The sequence below is a fragment of the Quercus suber genome, unplaced genomic scaffold (genome assembly GCF_002906115.3).
Source record: "Quercus suber isolate HL8 unplaced genomic scaffold, Cork oak 2.0 scaffold_411, whole genome shotgun sequence".
Taxonomy (NCBI): Eukaryota; Viridiplantae; Streptophyta; class Magnoliopsida; order Fagales; family Fagaceae; genus Quercus; species Quercus suber.
Window position 1 is genome coordinate 106334 of NW_027069862.1, and position 17637 is coordinate 123970.

Here is a 17637-nt window from a genome sequence, read left to right on the forward strand (position 1 = left end):
TAAGTTTCGGGGGCATTTTAGTCATTTTATAGGTTTTAGGGGTATTGCAGTCATTTATAGGTTTAAGGGGTATTTTGGTCATTTTTAAGTCTTGCTAATTTTTAGGTTTTGAGGGTATTTCGGTCATTTTTTTAGTTTAGGGGTTATTTTGGTAATTTTTAGATTCCGGGGGTATTTTGGTCATGTTTTAGATTTCAGGGGTATTTTTGTCATTTTTAAGGTTTATGGGGTATTTTGGTAATTTTTAGGTTTTAAGGTATTTTGGTCATGTTTTAGATTTTAGGAGTATTTCTGTCATTTTTTAGGTTTATGAGATATTTGGGTAATTTTTTAAGTTTTGAGGGTATTTTGGTCATGTCTTAGTTTTCAGAGGTATTTTGGTCATTTTAATGGTTTAGGGGTATTTTGGTAATTTTTAGGGTTTGAGGGTATTTCGGCAATTTTAGTGGATTTTAGGAGTACTTTGGTGATTTTGAAGTTTTATGGGCAATTTGGTAATTTTGATTATTAGGTAATTGGGTTGGTTAGGGTTTACCCATAATAATTGGGTTGAGTTACGTTTAGATTAGAAGTAATTAGTTAAATGAGTGATAATGAGTAAATGGGTAATATCCAAACCCTACCCAAAAACTTATGGTAATATCCAAGCCCTACCCGATTACCTTCTTCCCATTAAGAATCGTGTATTACTCGAAAAATTTGAATCAGGTAGGATTGAATATCCATTACCCAATGGGTATGACCATCCCTACGTGTAGCATCCAAGGAAGCAACTTTGAGTGAAATAAGAAGAAGAGATTAGAAAGGAACAGTGATTTGATACAAAATTTCATTGAAACACTGATATTTCCACCAATAAACAGCATTGGAGATTATTTCAATGATCCATGGGATGGGAGAAAGTTCTTTGATATACAATATTTATTATTGTATAGTTGCCCCTATATATTATATGATAGGCTATTGTCAATAAAAAGTTATTATGTGGCTTAAAGTTACACATAGTGTACTTTCTTTAAAAAAAAAAAGTTACACATAGTATACTCTATGCAATGTTAGACCATCAATAACTTGTTATGGACATTCTTAAAAATTGAAAAAAAAAATAAAAAACTTGTTATGGAATTTATATTTTAAAAATTCCACCATTGGATTACATGTTCTATATCTTGTTAACATGCGTACCAATTTTAATGTCAATCAGATATTATTTATTATTCAATCTATAAACTCATTTTTTTATGCATTATTTTAAACTACAAAAATTTAGATTTAAACAATTGATTGATAACATGACTATTTATTTTTAATTATCTTAAAATTCTACCAAAGAATATACAAAAATAATATAATTCAACAATAAATTTGTCAAAATTCGCATCTAATTAAAATTATTAAGTGATTTAACTTGATCTCAGCTTGTATATTATTTATTTATTTATATTTTAAAAGAGGGAGATTTTGGATACAACTTCCTTTTTTTATTTTTTTAGAGAATTGGTTTTATTTTTTTTTATTTTTTGAGAAGGAAACAGTACTGGTTCGAGTATGCCGACAAAGAGAGAATATTATAATATACAAAAATAAGAATCACAAAAAATAAAATAAGAAGGGTGTGTGTCAAAACAAACGAAGAGCACTCCGACATTTCCTCCCATTTTCTTAACATCACCTTCGGTCTTCACCACACAAACCCAAACCCAAACCCAACCCCCTCATCTCTCTCTAACCTTAATCCGACCGTCATTACTCTCATCATACCTCCTATAACTATAAGCCTAACCTTACATTACACTTTAAGAAAAAGTCAAAACTTGTAAGAAAAAATATTCAACATCAACCTTAAATAATTAATCTTAATAGTAAAAACTAAAGGATATATCAACTTTATTTCTCCAAAAAAAAAAAAAAAGGATATATCAACTTAACAAAATATCTCTCTATCTTCCTTTCTTTCTATCAAAAAAGTCAAATTTATCAGAACACCCAACACACAGACTTACAATACAAGTAGACAAAGGAGCAAACTTGTGTCTGTTTCTGGCTTTTTTGATCTCTTAGGAGCTAATTCAAATTCATCAAATAAAATCAATATAAAAATTTACAAAAAAAAAAAAAGTGAGCTTGAATTCATAAAAATCTCCGATCTTTCAATGGACTCCGATTTCTGGACCTCTCGTCTCGCCGCCGCCAAGCGCCAATACACGCTTCAGCACCACCATCAGAGCAACCACTTAGGTGAGTACCTCCATATCCGATCTGGGTTTTTTTTTTTTTTTTTTTTTTTATATAAATTTTATTTTGCCAACATATTTTGCCCAAATGATAGAGGAATCCTTAATCCTGCCTCATCCCACTGCATGCACTACTCTGGCAAACAATTTTGATGTAAGAAGAGGAAAAACATGCTTGTGAGCCCTGGCTCACATGGTAAAGGATGGGTCCCAAGTTTCAAGTCATGCCTAAAATAGAACAAAAAAGTTCAAAACAAAATTTAGAAATCAAAGGTAAAAATCCTTTAGGAGGATACTACATCTCACAAGAGGATTTTGCAAGAGGCAAGTACAACAGGGTAGTTAGACTTTGACAATTTTATTTTATTTTTTGATGATTTGATGGTTACAATGAGAGGGGATTTGAACCATTAACATCTTCATCGGAAACATCAGAAACATCAGAAGGTGTCATTTGAGCTAAGGCTCTTGGTGACTCTGACAATTAATTAACGTATTTTAACTAAACAATTAGGATTGCTTTTTGACAGTGATCTCCTTTGGGCCAGCCAGCCCATCTCCCTCCAAAATGTTCTAGATATATATATTTTTTTGATAGGTAAATAGTGGGGAGGGGAGGGGAGGTCGAGGTAAGGAACATGAGACACCACAATGAAAAGTAGCAATTGCTGGCAGCTGCACGTAGTGTATACGTACACACACTGTGTGCAAACAACTGGAATAGACTGAAATCATGACTTTAAGTCACAATTTTTCAAGTTTGAAATCATGACTTCAATCATGATTTCAGTTATTGTGCAGGTACATACTGTTTGACTATTTTCACTAGGTTATTAATTGAATTTAAATATTCTAAATATTTTAACCGAAGGACAATGGTTTTATCAAAAATTAGGATAAGAATTTCATGGTTGTCTTTTTTCCAACCAATAACCATGACTGGAACATTATACCATTAACATAACAAGCATCCTGTCACAAAGGAATTAGATCTATATCAGTACCTTGATTTCCATATATGTGCTGGTGCTACATTCTTTACAGAAGAGTCCTCAGCACTGTTTACCACAGATTTTGAAATCTCTTCTGCTTCAGATGCAGGGAAGTTCAAAATAAGTGATGATAGGAATGGATCAGTAGCTGCAGTAGACACATTAGCATTGTTTGACCGATATCCACCACCCCTAGAAGCACCTGCAGATGGGCCTCACGAAGATCCCGACCCAGGAGAGACAGTGCCTGACTGTTAGGAATTGCAACTCTACGTAACCTGCGTCGTCTCTGCATGTAATCCTCAGTTAAAGGAAACTTATATAGCCATTCAGTTTTGTCATCAATTAGTAAACCGATCATATAGACAAGCATACTCTTTTAAAGTCAATTAAGTCATGTGAAGAGAAACAACAGTGATGGAATTTTCAGTTAAAAGGATATCTTGAACAAGTGTCCATGTTGCAGTGTGATATGGCTTAGCATGTCCCGTGCAACTTTAACAGAGCAAATGGGACAAACCTGCAAGGAAAAAGTGGATTCAGAATGAGACTATTAACACGAAAGCATCAATCAAAACTAGAAAGTAGTCAAGTACTTAGCATGCCATCCTCCCTTAATCCTAAGGAGTAGGAATGATGGTAACAGACAATTAGCTACAACAAGATGTTCACTTTGTTCATTTCTCTTCCATCATTTTTCCCTCTTTACTTATCAAAAAAAAATTCCACCACACCCCCCCCCCCCCCAACCCTTTTCCTTTATTGATTCTGGACTTGTAAACTTTAACTATGTCAAAGAAGCCAGTATTCTTGTTGGTTAAGTACAAGGAAAAATAAGTTCCCCGCATTGAGGGCATCAACCACAGATATGATCTAAGAATTGAATTCATCCATCGCCAAATCTTGGGATTTAAGTATATAGCATTCATATATGTAAATGGAGGATCTCCTGTAGATTCAATCTACAAAATGAAGCAATATAGACTACATAACACTGACCATATAAGCTGTGTTTTATAATAATAACTGCTAATAGATTGAAAACACAATGTTTTTGTGAAAACACGCAAAACAATAAAAGGCAAGCAACAGACTCTCACAAACACCACACAAAATACAGTGAAAACCTCTCACTAACACAAATTAACTCACATCCCATTACACCCAAAACAAGCTGTCAGTACAAATTAATGAACAAATGAGACGCTCACAATCCCAGAACCCCAGTAAACCCTTTGGGGGTTCTCTCACTCAAACAAAAGATAAACTCTACTTATACACATGGTTATCTTTCACTCCAAAAGAATTGACAAACTAATCTTTGAAGAAACTCGCTCTATGTTCTTCTAGGAGTCTTCTCCTCTCTCTAATGCGAGGTCCATTGGCCTAAGCCACCAAACCCTTTACAGAATGCCTACATATAAGACTCCAATTCCTATTCCTTGGCAGTCAAAGAATACTAAATTACTTCTTTGACAAGGGAAAAACTTTCCTTCCACACAAAGAATACTAAAAGAGGTTACCGAATAAAAAATTAAAAAAAAAAAAAAGAAAAGAAAAGAAAAAGAATTTGGGTCAATTTTCAACACAATCATTACTTACTCACAAAAAATCTGTTCAAGTTAAAGTTGCTAGAGTATTGGAAGGGGTTGGATAAAATATGCACTACGTAAAGGCGGACATAAAAGATAAATTAAAATATAAAAGGGAAGAAGCCATGAAAATAATAGTGTCATTGGACCTCTACTGACTCCCAAAACAATCAGATAGGCCAGTAATTGTTACAATATGTTGATTGTTGTGCCAATGAGCTCCAGCTCAACTAACACCTCCTCCCTTATAAGTTCTAGATTAAGGGTGAGGTAGTGAGTTCAAGGCCCATTAAATGCGTGTGTAACTTACCAATAATAAAAAAATGGTTCCTTCATGATTGTGCATCTCACAATGCTTATGCCTCAAAGCCAAAATGTTGTTCCCAATATGTCTCTAGCTCTATATCCTAATCCTAGATTGGCATATGCTTTGTCTACAGCCAGATGCTAGTTAAATGATGAGCCACCAATTCTTATATAGATAACTCAAACCACATTATTATGATTTTTGGCTGTCCATGTAACATCTGACACTTGAATCATATCATTCCTCTTTGACTTAGCTTATATCTCCTTCATCAAATTTGTATTAAGTATAGTTGCAGTGTCCACTGCTTTGCACCTGTATTTTGTACATGTAAACCAGAAGTACTTTGTATTTCACACTTGCACACTACAATGAAGTTGTAATCTGATACGGAACATGAGAACTCACCAACCAAAGTGGAAAAAAAAGGAGGTAACAAGTAACAATGGCTTTTCTTATTGAAATTCTCTTACGGATTGCTGATTCCATGCTTTCTTAGGTATAATTTTTTGAAATCAAAAAGTGAACTAACCCACAGAACTAGGCTGCATGGCTGGTGGGTGGTGGCAGATATCACAGTATCTGTCAAGTAAACGGTCTCTGATCCATCAAACTCATATTACACTTTCATTATCCAAAATTTTACTAGATAAATCAAGCTTAGTACACATACAACTTTATTTTTAAAATTCTCCTAGATCATCAACCACTAAAAGCTCCAGAATAATAGCCAACAGTGTGACCATCAGCCACCACAAAACTCACTACTCAAACTCCTGATATTCTGGAATTCCTTGTTTATGCATCTAATCAAGTAATTAAATATTCTAATGATGCCAATCTATGCGTTTCCTTGAGAAAAGAGAGTGAAAAAAAAAAAAAAAAAAAAAAAGAAAAAAGAAGAAGAAGAAGGAAAACAAAAACAAAAACAAAAACAAAAACAAATCACAACTGCTCCGGAAGATGAATATAGTGCCTCCACACCTGAAGATGTAATTTCAGATTCTCTGCTAATACTAATATCATTGGAGCATGACAGATTTACTACACAACCGTTTTATTGTACAATTGTATATATATATATATGTGTGTGTGTGTGTGTGTGTATCTGCATAAATGAAAATGATAATTTTCACAAATAAATGTAAATCACAAAGAAATTAATGGTTCTTAAGTCCCTCCTTTAGTCCTTATTTACGACAAATTTCAAAAAAAAAAAAGTTTTTTTTTCTTTGATGGGTGTTTAAAAAAACAAAAAGAAAACGCGTTAAAATTTGCAAGACATCAATAAAAATGAAGCACTCAATGAAAGCAAAGAAATATTAGTACGGCAATGAATCAAAATGGGCATACACAGCTTTACCAACAAAGATCAAAACTCTCCAACATTAACCAAATAAGGAAAACAAAATCGTTTGACTCTCTTGCACAGACCAAACATACAAACTAAAAAGAAAGTACAAATATGAGGGTATACGTAAAGAAACACGTACAGTAACTTTGGATTCGCACGAGTGCTCGTCTTCTAGATGCGAACACAGTGACACGATATCGAAGTCCTCGTAGCAATACGGACATGGGAAATCGGGTCTGACCTCGTCCTCCACCTCAAAATCATCGATACCCAACCGATCTAAATCCAACCCCAACAAAACAAAACAAAAACATTGAAAAATGAGAAACCCAAAAACCAAAGCTTAAAAAAAAAAAAAAAAAAAAAAATAGTTTACTGTAGTGACAAATTATGATGGTAGTAATAGCACTTTTTCATCATTAAGAAAAACTGTGTGACGACCGAAAAACTTGTAATAGAAATTCAGAACTATGGCAGAGAAAAGTCCCTAAACAAATGTTTTAGAGAAAATATAAAGTTTAGTTACAAATTTAGTTATAGCTAATAGCTACAACTCCACTCAATATTTTTTTTTTATTGAATGTAAATTTAGAAACACTTATCATTGGATTGCATTTCTTTTTTATATTCTTCATGCTTGTAAAATTTTTAGAAGATTAAAGATCAATAGCTATGTCATTAAATGTTTAACTTTTAAGTTTTTATAATATAAAATTATGTATAAAAATAAGTTTATAAATGAAATAGTAAATAACATCTAATTGACATGAAATTTGACAAGTGACAGTATGTTAAGGGCATAAAAAATTAGCAATTTAACGATTAAATTTTCAAATGTGTAATCATGTTAATTTGTGTAAAAAGAGTTATAGCTAATAGGTACAACCAAGTTTGTAGCCAAACTTTATCTTCTAGGTAAAGCATAGTCGCAAATATAAATTGATGACCACCTACTGAATAAGGGGAATCATTTACTCTCTTTTATGTCGATTAAAACTCCAATGGCTTTTCTATCATGGCTAAAGGATAGCTTCCAACCCTTCTTTCTCCTTGCATCCATTCTCCTAGCAGTGTTGCTGAGTTTTTTCATGAAGTTGAAGTCAGGGAAAAGAAAATTCAATCTCCCACCAAACCCTCCAAAGCTACCTATAATTGGTAACCTTCACCAACTTGGCAACATGCCTCATCTATCTCTGCGGAGTCTGGCAGAAAAGTTTGGGCCAATTATTTACTTACAACTTGGTGAGGTCCCAACAGTTGTGATTTCATCCGCTAGACTAGCCAAGGAGGTATTGAAAACCCATGATCTTGCACTATCAAGCCGTCCAAAAATCTTTTCAGCCAAACACCTCTTTTATAATTGCACTGATGTTGCTTTTTCACCATATGGTGCTTATTGGAGGCGTATTAGAAAAATATGCATACTTGAACTACTAAGTGCCAGCAGGGTTCAATCATATAGCTTTGTTAGAGAGGAAGAAGTAGCACGTTTGGTATGTAGAGTTGCACAGTCATATCCCAGCACCACCAATCTATCCAAGATGCTTGGACTATATGCAAATGATGTTCTTTGCAGGGTTGCATTTGGGAGGGATTTCTCAGCAGGAGGAGAATATGATAGCCATGGTTTCCAAAAGATGCTTGAGGAGTATCAAGTATTGCTTGGAGGATTTAGCATAGGAGATTTCTTCCCTTCCATGGAGTTCATACACAGCTTAACAGGCATGAAATCAAGACTGCAGAATACTTTTCAACGCTTTGATAAACTCTTTGATCAGCTGCTGACTGAGCATGAAAATCCCAAAAGAGAAAAAGAGGAGCATAAGGATCTTGTGGATGTTTTACTTAATATACAGAGGAATGGTTATGATGAAATGCCACTCACCACAGATAATATTAAAGCGATCATCTTGGTCAGTGAGCACTCTCTTTCACTTCCCTCATTGCTAGGATGTCCCAACTGGTTGAATATAAACCTTCTTAAGTTTTAGCATACAGATTACTCTATTCCTCAAATTAAATTATTTGATTGCATGGCAATAAATGATTAATTCAATCATGTATTGAATTTAATTGAGAAACCTAAGGTATAACACTAAACTTGCATTTGGATACTTGAATTTAAATTTGAATTTTAAAGTGATTGATTTGAAATGTCTTAATTCCAAATCCATAAATATTTAATTATGTCATATGGATTTCTAAAATTCTATGGGTTTTGAACTGCAGGATATGTTTGCTGGAGGAACTGATACAACTTTCATCACCCTTGACTGGGGAATGACAGAACTTATCATGAACCCCAAAGTCATGGAAAAAGCACAAGCTGAAGTAAGGAGAATAGTTGGAGACAGAGGAGTTGTTTTGGAGGGTGATCTGCCTCAGCTGCACTACACGAAAGCGGTAATTAAAGAGATCTATCGGTTACATCCTCCAGGTCCAGTATTACTCCCAAGAGAATCCATGGAAGAAGTGAACATTGATGGGTACAATATTCCAGCCAGAACTCGTTTTTTTGTCAATGCTTGGACAATAGGGAGAGACCCAGAATCTTGGGAAAATCCAGATGTTTTTGAACCAGAAAGATTTATGGGTAGCCGTAGCACTGTTGATTTCAAGGGGCAGCATTTCGAGCTGATACCTTTTGGTGCTGGTAGAAGAAGCTGCCCAGCTATCACATTTGGAACAGCGAGTATTGAGCTTGCTTTGGCTCAACTTCTCCACAGCTTTGATTGGGAGCTTCCCCCTGGTGTTACAGCTAAAGATTTAGACATGACAGAGGCTTTTGGCATCACAATGCACAGGATAGCTAATCTGATTGTCATTGCCAAACCACATTTTCCCTTGGTCCATAATGATAATCCACAGATTTAGTCATCCTCCTGGGCCCTGGCACCGTTAATCCATGCCCAAAGAGGAGAAAGACAAAAGGCACCCTGTCAAACAGGAAGTTGAGAAGACTTTCCTGATCAATAATCTAGAGCAAGTGGACAACAGGTACCCCACAAGGTACAATGGAATAAAAATGTCTAATGCTTTAATCTCATATAATGCATTTTGTATTCTGAAATAAGGTAATAGGTTTAATGTAATCCTTGAGCTTGCATCTGCCCTGCATATGAACCTGAGGGCCTGAAGGAGCAAATTTAAAACTGTTGGCATCCAAAAATTAGCAATTCCCTGATCAAGAAAAGGTTGGGAGTTGCAAGCAACAAAGGGCTGATACTTTACATTGCAATGAAAAATGTCAACATATGTTCATAATAATGATACTAAAGTCATATTTCATCTCCCAACTTCCATGGAAAAAAAGGAGAGTGAGAGAGAGAGAGAGAGAGAGAGAGAGAGAGAGAACAAGTTCCTGAATTTTTATATTTTAGGCAATTAGATACATTTGATTATGCAAGGATACATAATTAGACAAAAAAAACTTTCAAATACACATTACAAGGAGTACAAATGTTATATTTTAGACTGTATAGCAAGAACTTGTTTTTACAAGCCAGAATGATTTTAACAAAATTTACGGGGACAACCGGTGTTTGATTAATTCCACAACAGAACATGGTAGAATACGCTCAAACACAACACAACCAAAAAGCATAAAAAAGATGCACAGTGGAGAAATTTAATATTGGAAAGCATGCATGTAAGTGTAACTAGCCTTGTAAAGCAGCTTTTCAGATTTTCCAGGGGGAAAAAATTGTGATATTGGGCAACTCATCTTCATATGGTGCTCTCTCAATATTTCTATCGAATACATTTTAACCCAGCTACTGAACCTCAGGGAGACCTTATATCCCGAAGATAATGACCTACTTGCTGAGCACCAATAAACAAGGCATCAGCAACAAGAAAGACCCCCACCTGTGCCATAAATGATCATATTAGTCTATGCAGGTAAGAGGCTAAAGAGTAAAAGGCAATTTATATATTACCAATTTGGGGAAGAGAATAATTACCAGACGGGCAGAAAACATTAGTCGGTAACCCCAACCTTCTTTTGCAGCTGCATCTCTTTGTTGATCAGTAAAACTGAAGATGTTAACGGAAAAGGTTATCAATGCTGCGCATTAAAATTATAATAAATGAACAAGTCCCTCAATTCACACAGTGATACATGTTAATCACACAAGGATAGAGAATGTAATTGGGTTACAGAAAGAAAGTCTCACAAATCAAGTCCAAGCACTTATTGTCTTATAAAGTAAAGATGTACTAGATGAGGAAATGAAGAAAGATTTGGTAAGTTAACACATACACTCAATGGATCTTAACCCACAAACATACCTCCACATCACTCGACTCTAATGGTTTGATGAGGTGCCTTTTGAGCTAAAGCTCTTTGGTTTGGCACAAGGAAATGAGGACACATTCACCAAGTCATGGACTTTAATTCAGTAAGTCATTTGCATAGACATCACGCTAAGATGTGTGGCTGGTGCCAACCAGCAACCCAACAAGACCTAATTTTTCATGGTTCAGAGTGAGTACAACTGATTTGGTAAAAATACCAAATCCAATCTACAGGCATTTACTGGATAATGCATCTGAAAACTGATGCGGGAGCACAACCAAAAATTATTTCAATATCTTATTTTCGATTTCATTGGATAATTTTATATTTTAAGTTTTTATTTGCTTAGTTTGAGTTGTGATAGGAATTAAATTTCATGTTCTCAAGTAGGGATTAGTTTGGATTAATATTTGAGTTCGGCTAGGATTTATTGTTTATCTTTATCTCTTATTTCCTGGAAGCTCTATAAATGTCCAGATGGTTTATTTAGTATTAAGACTATTTAGATTATTATTATTAATCAAAGATTTCTTTGTAAAAATGCTTTTGTGTTTGTTGGTGATCCCAAACCCTTAGGTGGTGAAGCCTAAGGTTTACCATGGGACTGTTCTAGGTATTGAAGCCTAGGCTGTCCTGCATCAAAGACAATGTCGAAATCTGCAGTGGTTAGTGCTGACATCATCTTCTGGTTTGGTAAACTGCTTGTTGAGATTGTGTGCCGGGAAACAAGCATGTATACTTTAAAATCCTTATTGTATACCAAGGCCTTATATTATGTTGATATATAGCATGGAATTTTCTATATTTCCATTTGAATAAAAAAATATAAAGAAAAATTTCAATCAATTCATTTTCCTTTTATGATACTACTCAAAAGAAAAAAAAAAATAGATCGTTACCCAAGAAACTCTGAAACCCCACCAATTCCAGCAAGTTTAAATGGTAGAGGACCTTCTCTGATAAGATCCTGCTCCACACAAGATGAAACTCAGTATATTCTCAAATTCATGTTTGATTGACAGAACAGAAGTAAGAAAGAGAAGGGTATCTATTAATTATCATAAAAAGAAGAAAGAACATGATATAATATCACAATATTAATAACATCAAAGTCCCTGGACCACTCATAACAAATACCTCCTCTTCAGCAGCCTCCAGGCCCCCTTGCACCCAGAAAAGGTTTTTGTAGCCAGCATTATATAGTAGCTCGCAAGCAGCTAAAGATCTGCCAGTATATTATAGTCCAGAATGAGAGGAGAGACAAAATAGCACACAGCATTCTTTATGATACATCTATAATATTTGTGTTTGATTCTTCAATATGTAAAGGTGATTTGTATCCCTCAATAATTTATCTATTAAGTATATGTAGGACACCAAAACCAACTATGACAGTCAAAGGTAGGGCTATGAGTGGAAACCTTCTGCTTCTCACCCAAGCTGGAACATATGTTTCAATTTAGTGACAAGTGCTTTGAGCCAGTCCAACAACATAAATTCCTACCAGAACAAGCGACAGAGGTATGCTATCTAGAACCTGACCTCGGAAAAGTCACTTTCTGGAGAGAGATTGCATGGTTTACAACTGAATTGGCTAAAAAAACTGCAAAACTGGAAGTTCACTTTGTACTTGTTTATCCCTCATATTAGTGTTTCATGTTCAGGGATGAGGACGACTCAGCCACTTTATGGCTTAAAACAGCGACAAAGATCTCTCAATAAGATGGTCTTTTAGAAGAAAATATAAGCATTGTCCAGTACAATCTCCATTACTTACAGTTCCATCAGTTCCGTATATTTATACAACTGAATGCTATATATTACACACACACGCGCATGCAATACAATAAAAAGCAAAGGCCTGTGAAAAATATCGGGGACATAATAAAACTGACAATATAAAATGTTTGTATTATATAATCTTGAATGTAATGCTTTGCTGAGCATAACAAAACATAGTCTATAGAGTACAATAACGTCAAATACTTTATTGCAGATGGTCCCAGAGTACAATTTCAGCATGATGTTTGGCGTGGACCCAACCTTTAAAGGTGTTATATCCAGATCTCTATTCTCTAGTAGTAAAGAAGAATGCTATGTTTGTTCTTGTTTGGAGTTGTTGAATGAGGGAGAGAGAAGTACATGGAAAATTCATTTTGTATGTGGTTTTAATGATTGGAAACTGGAATCAGTTGATTTGTTCTTCAATATCTTCTATTCCAACATCCCAAAAGGTATGGGCCCTAGTAGGTTGAGATGGTAAGTTTTATGTTCTCTCCTATTACAAGGCCTTGAGAGGCTCCTATAAAATGGCTTTTCCATGGAGTGTATGGTGTACAAAGGCTCCCGAAAGGGTGGCATTCTTTGTCCAGCAACAAGGAGAAAAACACTTACATGTGACAACCTTATGAGGAGGGTTATAACCTTGGTGAATAGACGTATGCGCAAGTGTAGTAGTGAAACAGTGGATCACTTACTAATTCATTGAACTACTGCTAAGGAGATGTACTCTTTTGTATTTACCATGTTTGAGGTTCATTGGGTGCTTCCTACCAGAGAGAGTTGTGGATGTACTATCTGAGTGGAAGATTTGAATTACTACTCATGGCAACCTGTTTGTTTAGAAGATAGTCCCACTGTGTCTAATGTGGGTGATATGGAGGGACAGAAATAACCACACTTTCAATTGTAAGGAGCTTTCAACCATGGAGTTAAAGAATTTATTCTTGAGACTGCTATTTTGAGGAGTCTTGTACTCTTGGAAATAGTGAAGAGCATTCAATGTAGATTTCAAAGGCTATCTTTCCTTTAGAGCCTAATTTTTCTCTGTTGAATATTTTAGGAAATTTGAGTACACATCCTCTGTGCTTAAGTTTTTCTCTTCTCAAAAATGTTATTACTTGTCAAAAAACAAAACAAAGTATAGTCTAATTCAAACTGAAAAGAAGGAATTTCCAAATGCTTAGTGTTAAAATCACAACTGCAATTCTCTCCAACAAGCAGAAATAGTAATGACTCTGTATTAACCCACTAGTATCTGAAAGTCCAGTGAAATAAAAAGCTTACCTCAAACCCTTCTGGCATGCAACAATAAGGTCTGTATCCTTTGGATACTTCTCCACAACCTTCGACAAGAACTGGCTGTTGAAGAAAGGAAAAAACAATAATAAGCCAAGCATTGTATATAAAATTAAAGGGTAAAATACTATTTTGGTCCTCACACTTTACCAAAAGCTTGTTTTTTGTCCCTAAAATTTAAAAAGTTATTTTTTCATCCTTAAAATTTGTAAAGAGTTTTTTTAATAGTTTCTAGATAAAGATAGGGATAAAAACAAATCTACTTTTCCAATAGTTTAGAGATGAAAAGAAATTTTTTTGGTAAAATTCAAGGACAAAAGGTAAAACATTTTCAATAGTTTAGGGATGAAAAAATGAATTTTTGAATAATTTAGGGACAAAAAACAAACTTTTTAAAGTTCAGGAACAAAAAACAAACTTTTGGTAAAATTTAAAAACCAAAATAATATTTTTTACAAAATTAGATATTAAGGAATACTTCCTGACATACTTATTGTAAGACAATGTAGGCACACCGCTCCACCAACCTCCTACACAAACATAAGTCAAATTTAGCAAAATCACAAGCACAAAGTCCAAGCCTCCAAGGAAGCTTATCCAAATAGTTCAAAGGAACTAGCATTTCATTATAGTCAACAGTGCCAAATTCCATGTCATACTAGCCTCTAAGCACCAAAATTAGTACTATCTTGATGCCAATGAGACATGATAATGATATTAATCAATAACCATTCATGATGCAATCCATTAGCATTGATGCAGAAAAAGAAAAAAAAAATCAATTACAGAAGACAAGTTAGCAATAGTTGTTTGATACCCATCACAAAGCTTGTGATCTGTCTGGACAGAGTTCCAGCGTCAAACTTGTCATCAACATCAAAGATTGGAATCCAGGTTGAGCCTTTAACCCATGCCTTCAAAACAAGGAAAAGAAAATGATAATTCAAGAATCTTGATAGAGCCATTCTGCTTTATAAAAATTTACTAAGAAAAGGAAAAATGAAAAGAAAACAGCACAAGGGAAAATTTTTTAGATAACCAGTTTAGCAATGAGAAATAGTTAATAAGAGCTAATTAATTTACAACAATAATTGCACAAGATGCCTAAAAAACATGGTATTTATCACTATTTCAAGCTATCACAATAATCACCAAATAAACTATTAAATACATAACAGATGTGGAGTGATAAAACCCGTTTATGCAGAACTGATGAGCAGTGAGCCAAAAATAATATTTGGAAACTTAAAATTGAAAGTAAACCTGTCCACCTTTTGGTGTTCAGTAGAGGGACGAACATCAAGTAGGGTTTTGTTAGTTAGCTGAATTGCATATCCAGCTTCCCTGGGTGTAAGAACTTTCACTTTTTCTTCCCTGACCTATGACAAACAGTAGAAACATGACATGGAATTCCTGAGCCACACAATTTGAATTCATTTGGAAAGAGGTATTTCATCACAATCATAGTGAATAAACTGCAATTGATACAAATATCAGCATAATCAATTTATCTAGGTGATGGATACAAAGTTAGGCCTCACTGGCCAAAACATGGCCCAAGAAAGGCAAAAGGGTATGTACAATCTCAAATTGAGTATCTTGCTAACCACTTTTACAACAGATATAGACTCAGAATGTTAAGTGAAGCCCCAAAGAACTGAAAACTATTAATCTTAGAGATCATATATGTCAAAGCACTCATACTCTTCACAAACTCTGAACAACCAATATTTGCAAATAAATATCTGGTCAACGATTTTCAATAATCAATGTACAAAATGAGTATCTAAACAATCATCAGCACACCTATCATTAAATTTCATAATAATTGAAATCATTTCGGAAAATATTACTGACTGCCTATTTAGCAGTGACTTGTTCAGATGAGAAGGGCAGTGCCTAGGATTTTCCTCTGTGATTGTTTGACAAAATTGACCTATACAATCTTTTATGTTATTTTCTACAACTCAGTACATGCTAAAGTCAAGAGCTTGCACTTTGAAATAACATAGAAAATAATTGATGTATCAGGGATGTTATGTGGAATATGATTACTTATCAGTAAAAGAAATTAAAATGTTATATGGAACCTGATTCTACTGAGAGAATCCAAATTCTCCTTTTTTTTCACTAGTTAATCTTCCTAAAAACTGGAATCTTCTCAAACAATGTAATATAGACTATAGACCCATCACTCAAGTAATGGGGATTTCAATTATAAGCAGACCTAATAAATTCAATTTTTTGGCAGTTTAGTGCTAATGATTAAAACTATAATACACTTAATGAAAAAACTTAAGTATAGTTACTTAGGTGTTGTACTTGAGGTTCTCCGATTAAATTTAGCCACATGGCTACATTGACCAATGCAACATGAAAGGTATTATCTCCCCAAGGACAACTAAGTTCAACTACGTGGCTTATTGGCCAATGCAGTCACATGGTTAAATTTATTTATACAGCACCTAAGAAACTGTAGCTAGGCTCTGTCATTCACTTAAAAGCAAGGCATTGCAATTTTTCAAAACCAAAGTGCAACTCGAATTAGATTCAGCTAGCAAAAACAACATCAGTTCATTAGTTTTCTTACTAACCCATCTACTCCATGTCCAAAAGAAACATAAAAATGCTGTTACTTTGGGGTACAAAATACCAGAGCTTCCCATCTCTTCCTGGCAGCAGCCATATCTTTCATTTGCTTCAATTCATAATCTTCACCATCTGCTTGCATTCGAATAGTACTCCTATGCTGAATTAGATATAAAGATAACCCACATTAGAAACAAGGAGCTATTTATCAACCACAAAAGTTCCATTATTTACTGTGAAAATGTAGTAAAACAAAACTCAATATTGGGTCCTAAAGTTTCCATAATTCACAACTATTTCACTGACACACCAAGTTCTCTTAGTCAAGCTGATAATTTCTCATCAAGTAAACTAAAAGCAACCAAAAAAGACACAAACTTTAACTTTCTTTTCTTTTCTTTCATCTTCTTAGCAACCAAACACAGACAAAAACAAAACACCCACAAAAAAAATAAATGAAACCCATTAATCAGAACTAGGAAAAGTTGGAAAATTTGCATACCAAAAGGTGTGTTGTGCAAGAGGGACTGAGTTTCAGAGCAGATAGCTCTAAAGAAGTGCAATAATGGTGTGTTCTTTTAGATATGTTGGAGACCTTTCTTAGTTGAAAATTAGAGCATGAAATGGGAAGAGAAGGAAGTCCCAGAGCTTCCATTGTGACTTGTGAGTGACAATTGTTTGTGGGTGAGACAGTGAAACGGGAAGTGTTGAGAGTTCAGGTTTGGAATTTGCTTTTCCATTACAAAACTGACACGATAAAAAGTAAGGATAAAGCTTATCCGGGATAATGCTCTGCTCGGAACAGCATTAATCCTAGAAAGAACTAATTCTGTTAATTTTATTTTATTTCATTGTTATTATTTTTATTTTTATATTTTTAGCTACTTATTTCACTGTTTTTTTTTTTTAAATTTGATATAGAAATCTATTTTATTCTAATTTAAATGTATATGTGTTTAAAACTTCCTATTGAAAACTTGAACTTCAATCCTTATCCCCCATCCTATAAGAACTTTTATACTTGGGCAAAATTTGCTAAACAGTGTATTTCCGGAAAAAAAAAATTAGGCGGATGGCATGCGTTCAAACTTAATTAGTAAGTTAGACTCTTTTTGAAATTCGATTTTAACAAACTCAACTTCCTACTAAAAATCAGTTCTGACATGAACTAAAAAAAGAGGAAAAAAGCCACGT

At 34.4% G+C, this 17637-nt stretch overlaps 3 protein-coding genes across 4 annotated transcripts; 1 reads left to right on the plus strand and 2 right to left on the minus strand.

Annotated features, from left to right (window-relative positions):
- Positions 1-2303: 2303 nt before the first annotated feature.
- LOC112040972 (protein DEHYDRATION-INDUCED 19) lies at positions 2304-7094 on the minus strand. The gene is given in 5 exon segments (XM_065761409.1): positions 2304-3416; positions 3419-3519; positions 3667-3746; positions 6619-6821; positions 7076-7094. Coding segments are annotated over 5 exon segments (588 nt in total). The 3' UTR covers positions 2304-3231.
- A 298-nt stretch (positions 7095-7392) lies between these two features.
- Positions 7393-9746, plus strand: LOC136062406 (cytochrome P450 71AP13-like). The gene is made up of 2 exons (XM_065761414.1): positions 7393-8392; positions 8709-9746. The coding sequence occupies exons 1-2, from the start codon at positions 7463-7465 to the stop codon at positions 9351-9353; spliced, it is 1575 nt and encodes a 524-aa protein (XP_065617486.1). The 5' UTR covers positions 7393-7462; the 3' UTR covers positions 9354-9746.
- A 77-nt stretch (positions 9747-9823) lies between these two features.
- On the minus strand, positions 9824-17271 carry LOC136062407 (rhodanese-like domain-containing protein 11, chloroplastic). Of its 2 annotated transcripts, XM_065761415.1 has the most exons (10): positions 16946-17271; positions 16508-16603; positions 15126-15233; positions 14672-14768; positions 14345-14384; positions 13843-13917; positions 11914-12001; positions 11676-11743; positions 10442-10514; positions 9824-10346 (listed from the first exon to the last, which is right to left on the minus strand). In XM_065761415.1, exons 1-10 carry the CDS (start codon positions 17096-17098, stop codon positions 10263-10265), a joined length of 882 nt encoding a protein of 293 aa, XP_065617487.1. In that variant the 5' UTR covers positions 17099-17271; the 3' UTR covers positions 9824-10262. The 2 variants fall into 2 exon arrangements, with proteins under 2 accessions (XP_065617487.1, XP_065617488.1); XM_065761416.1 differs by lacking the exon at positions 15126-15233.
- Between the last annotated feature and the right edge of the window lie 366 nt (positions 17272-17637).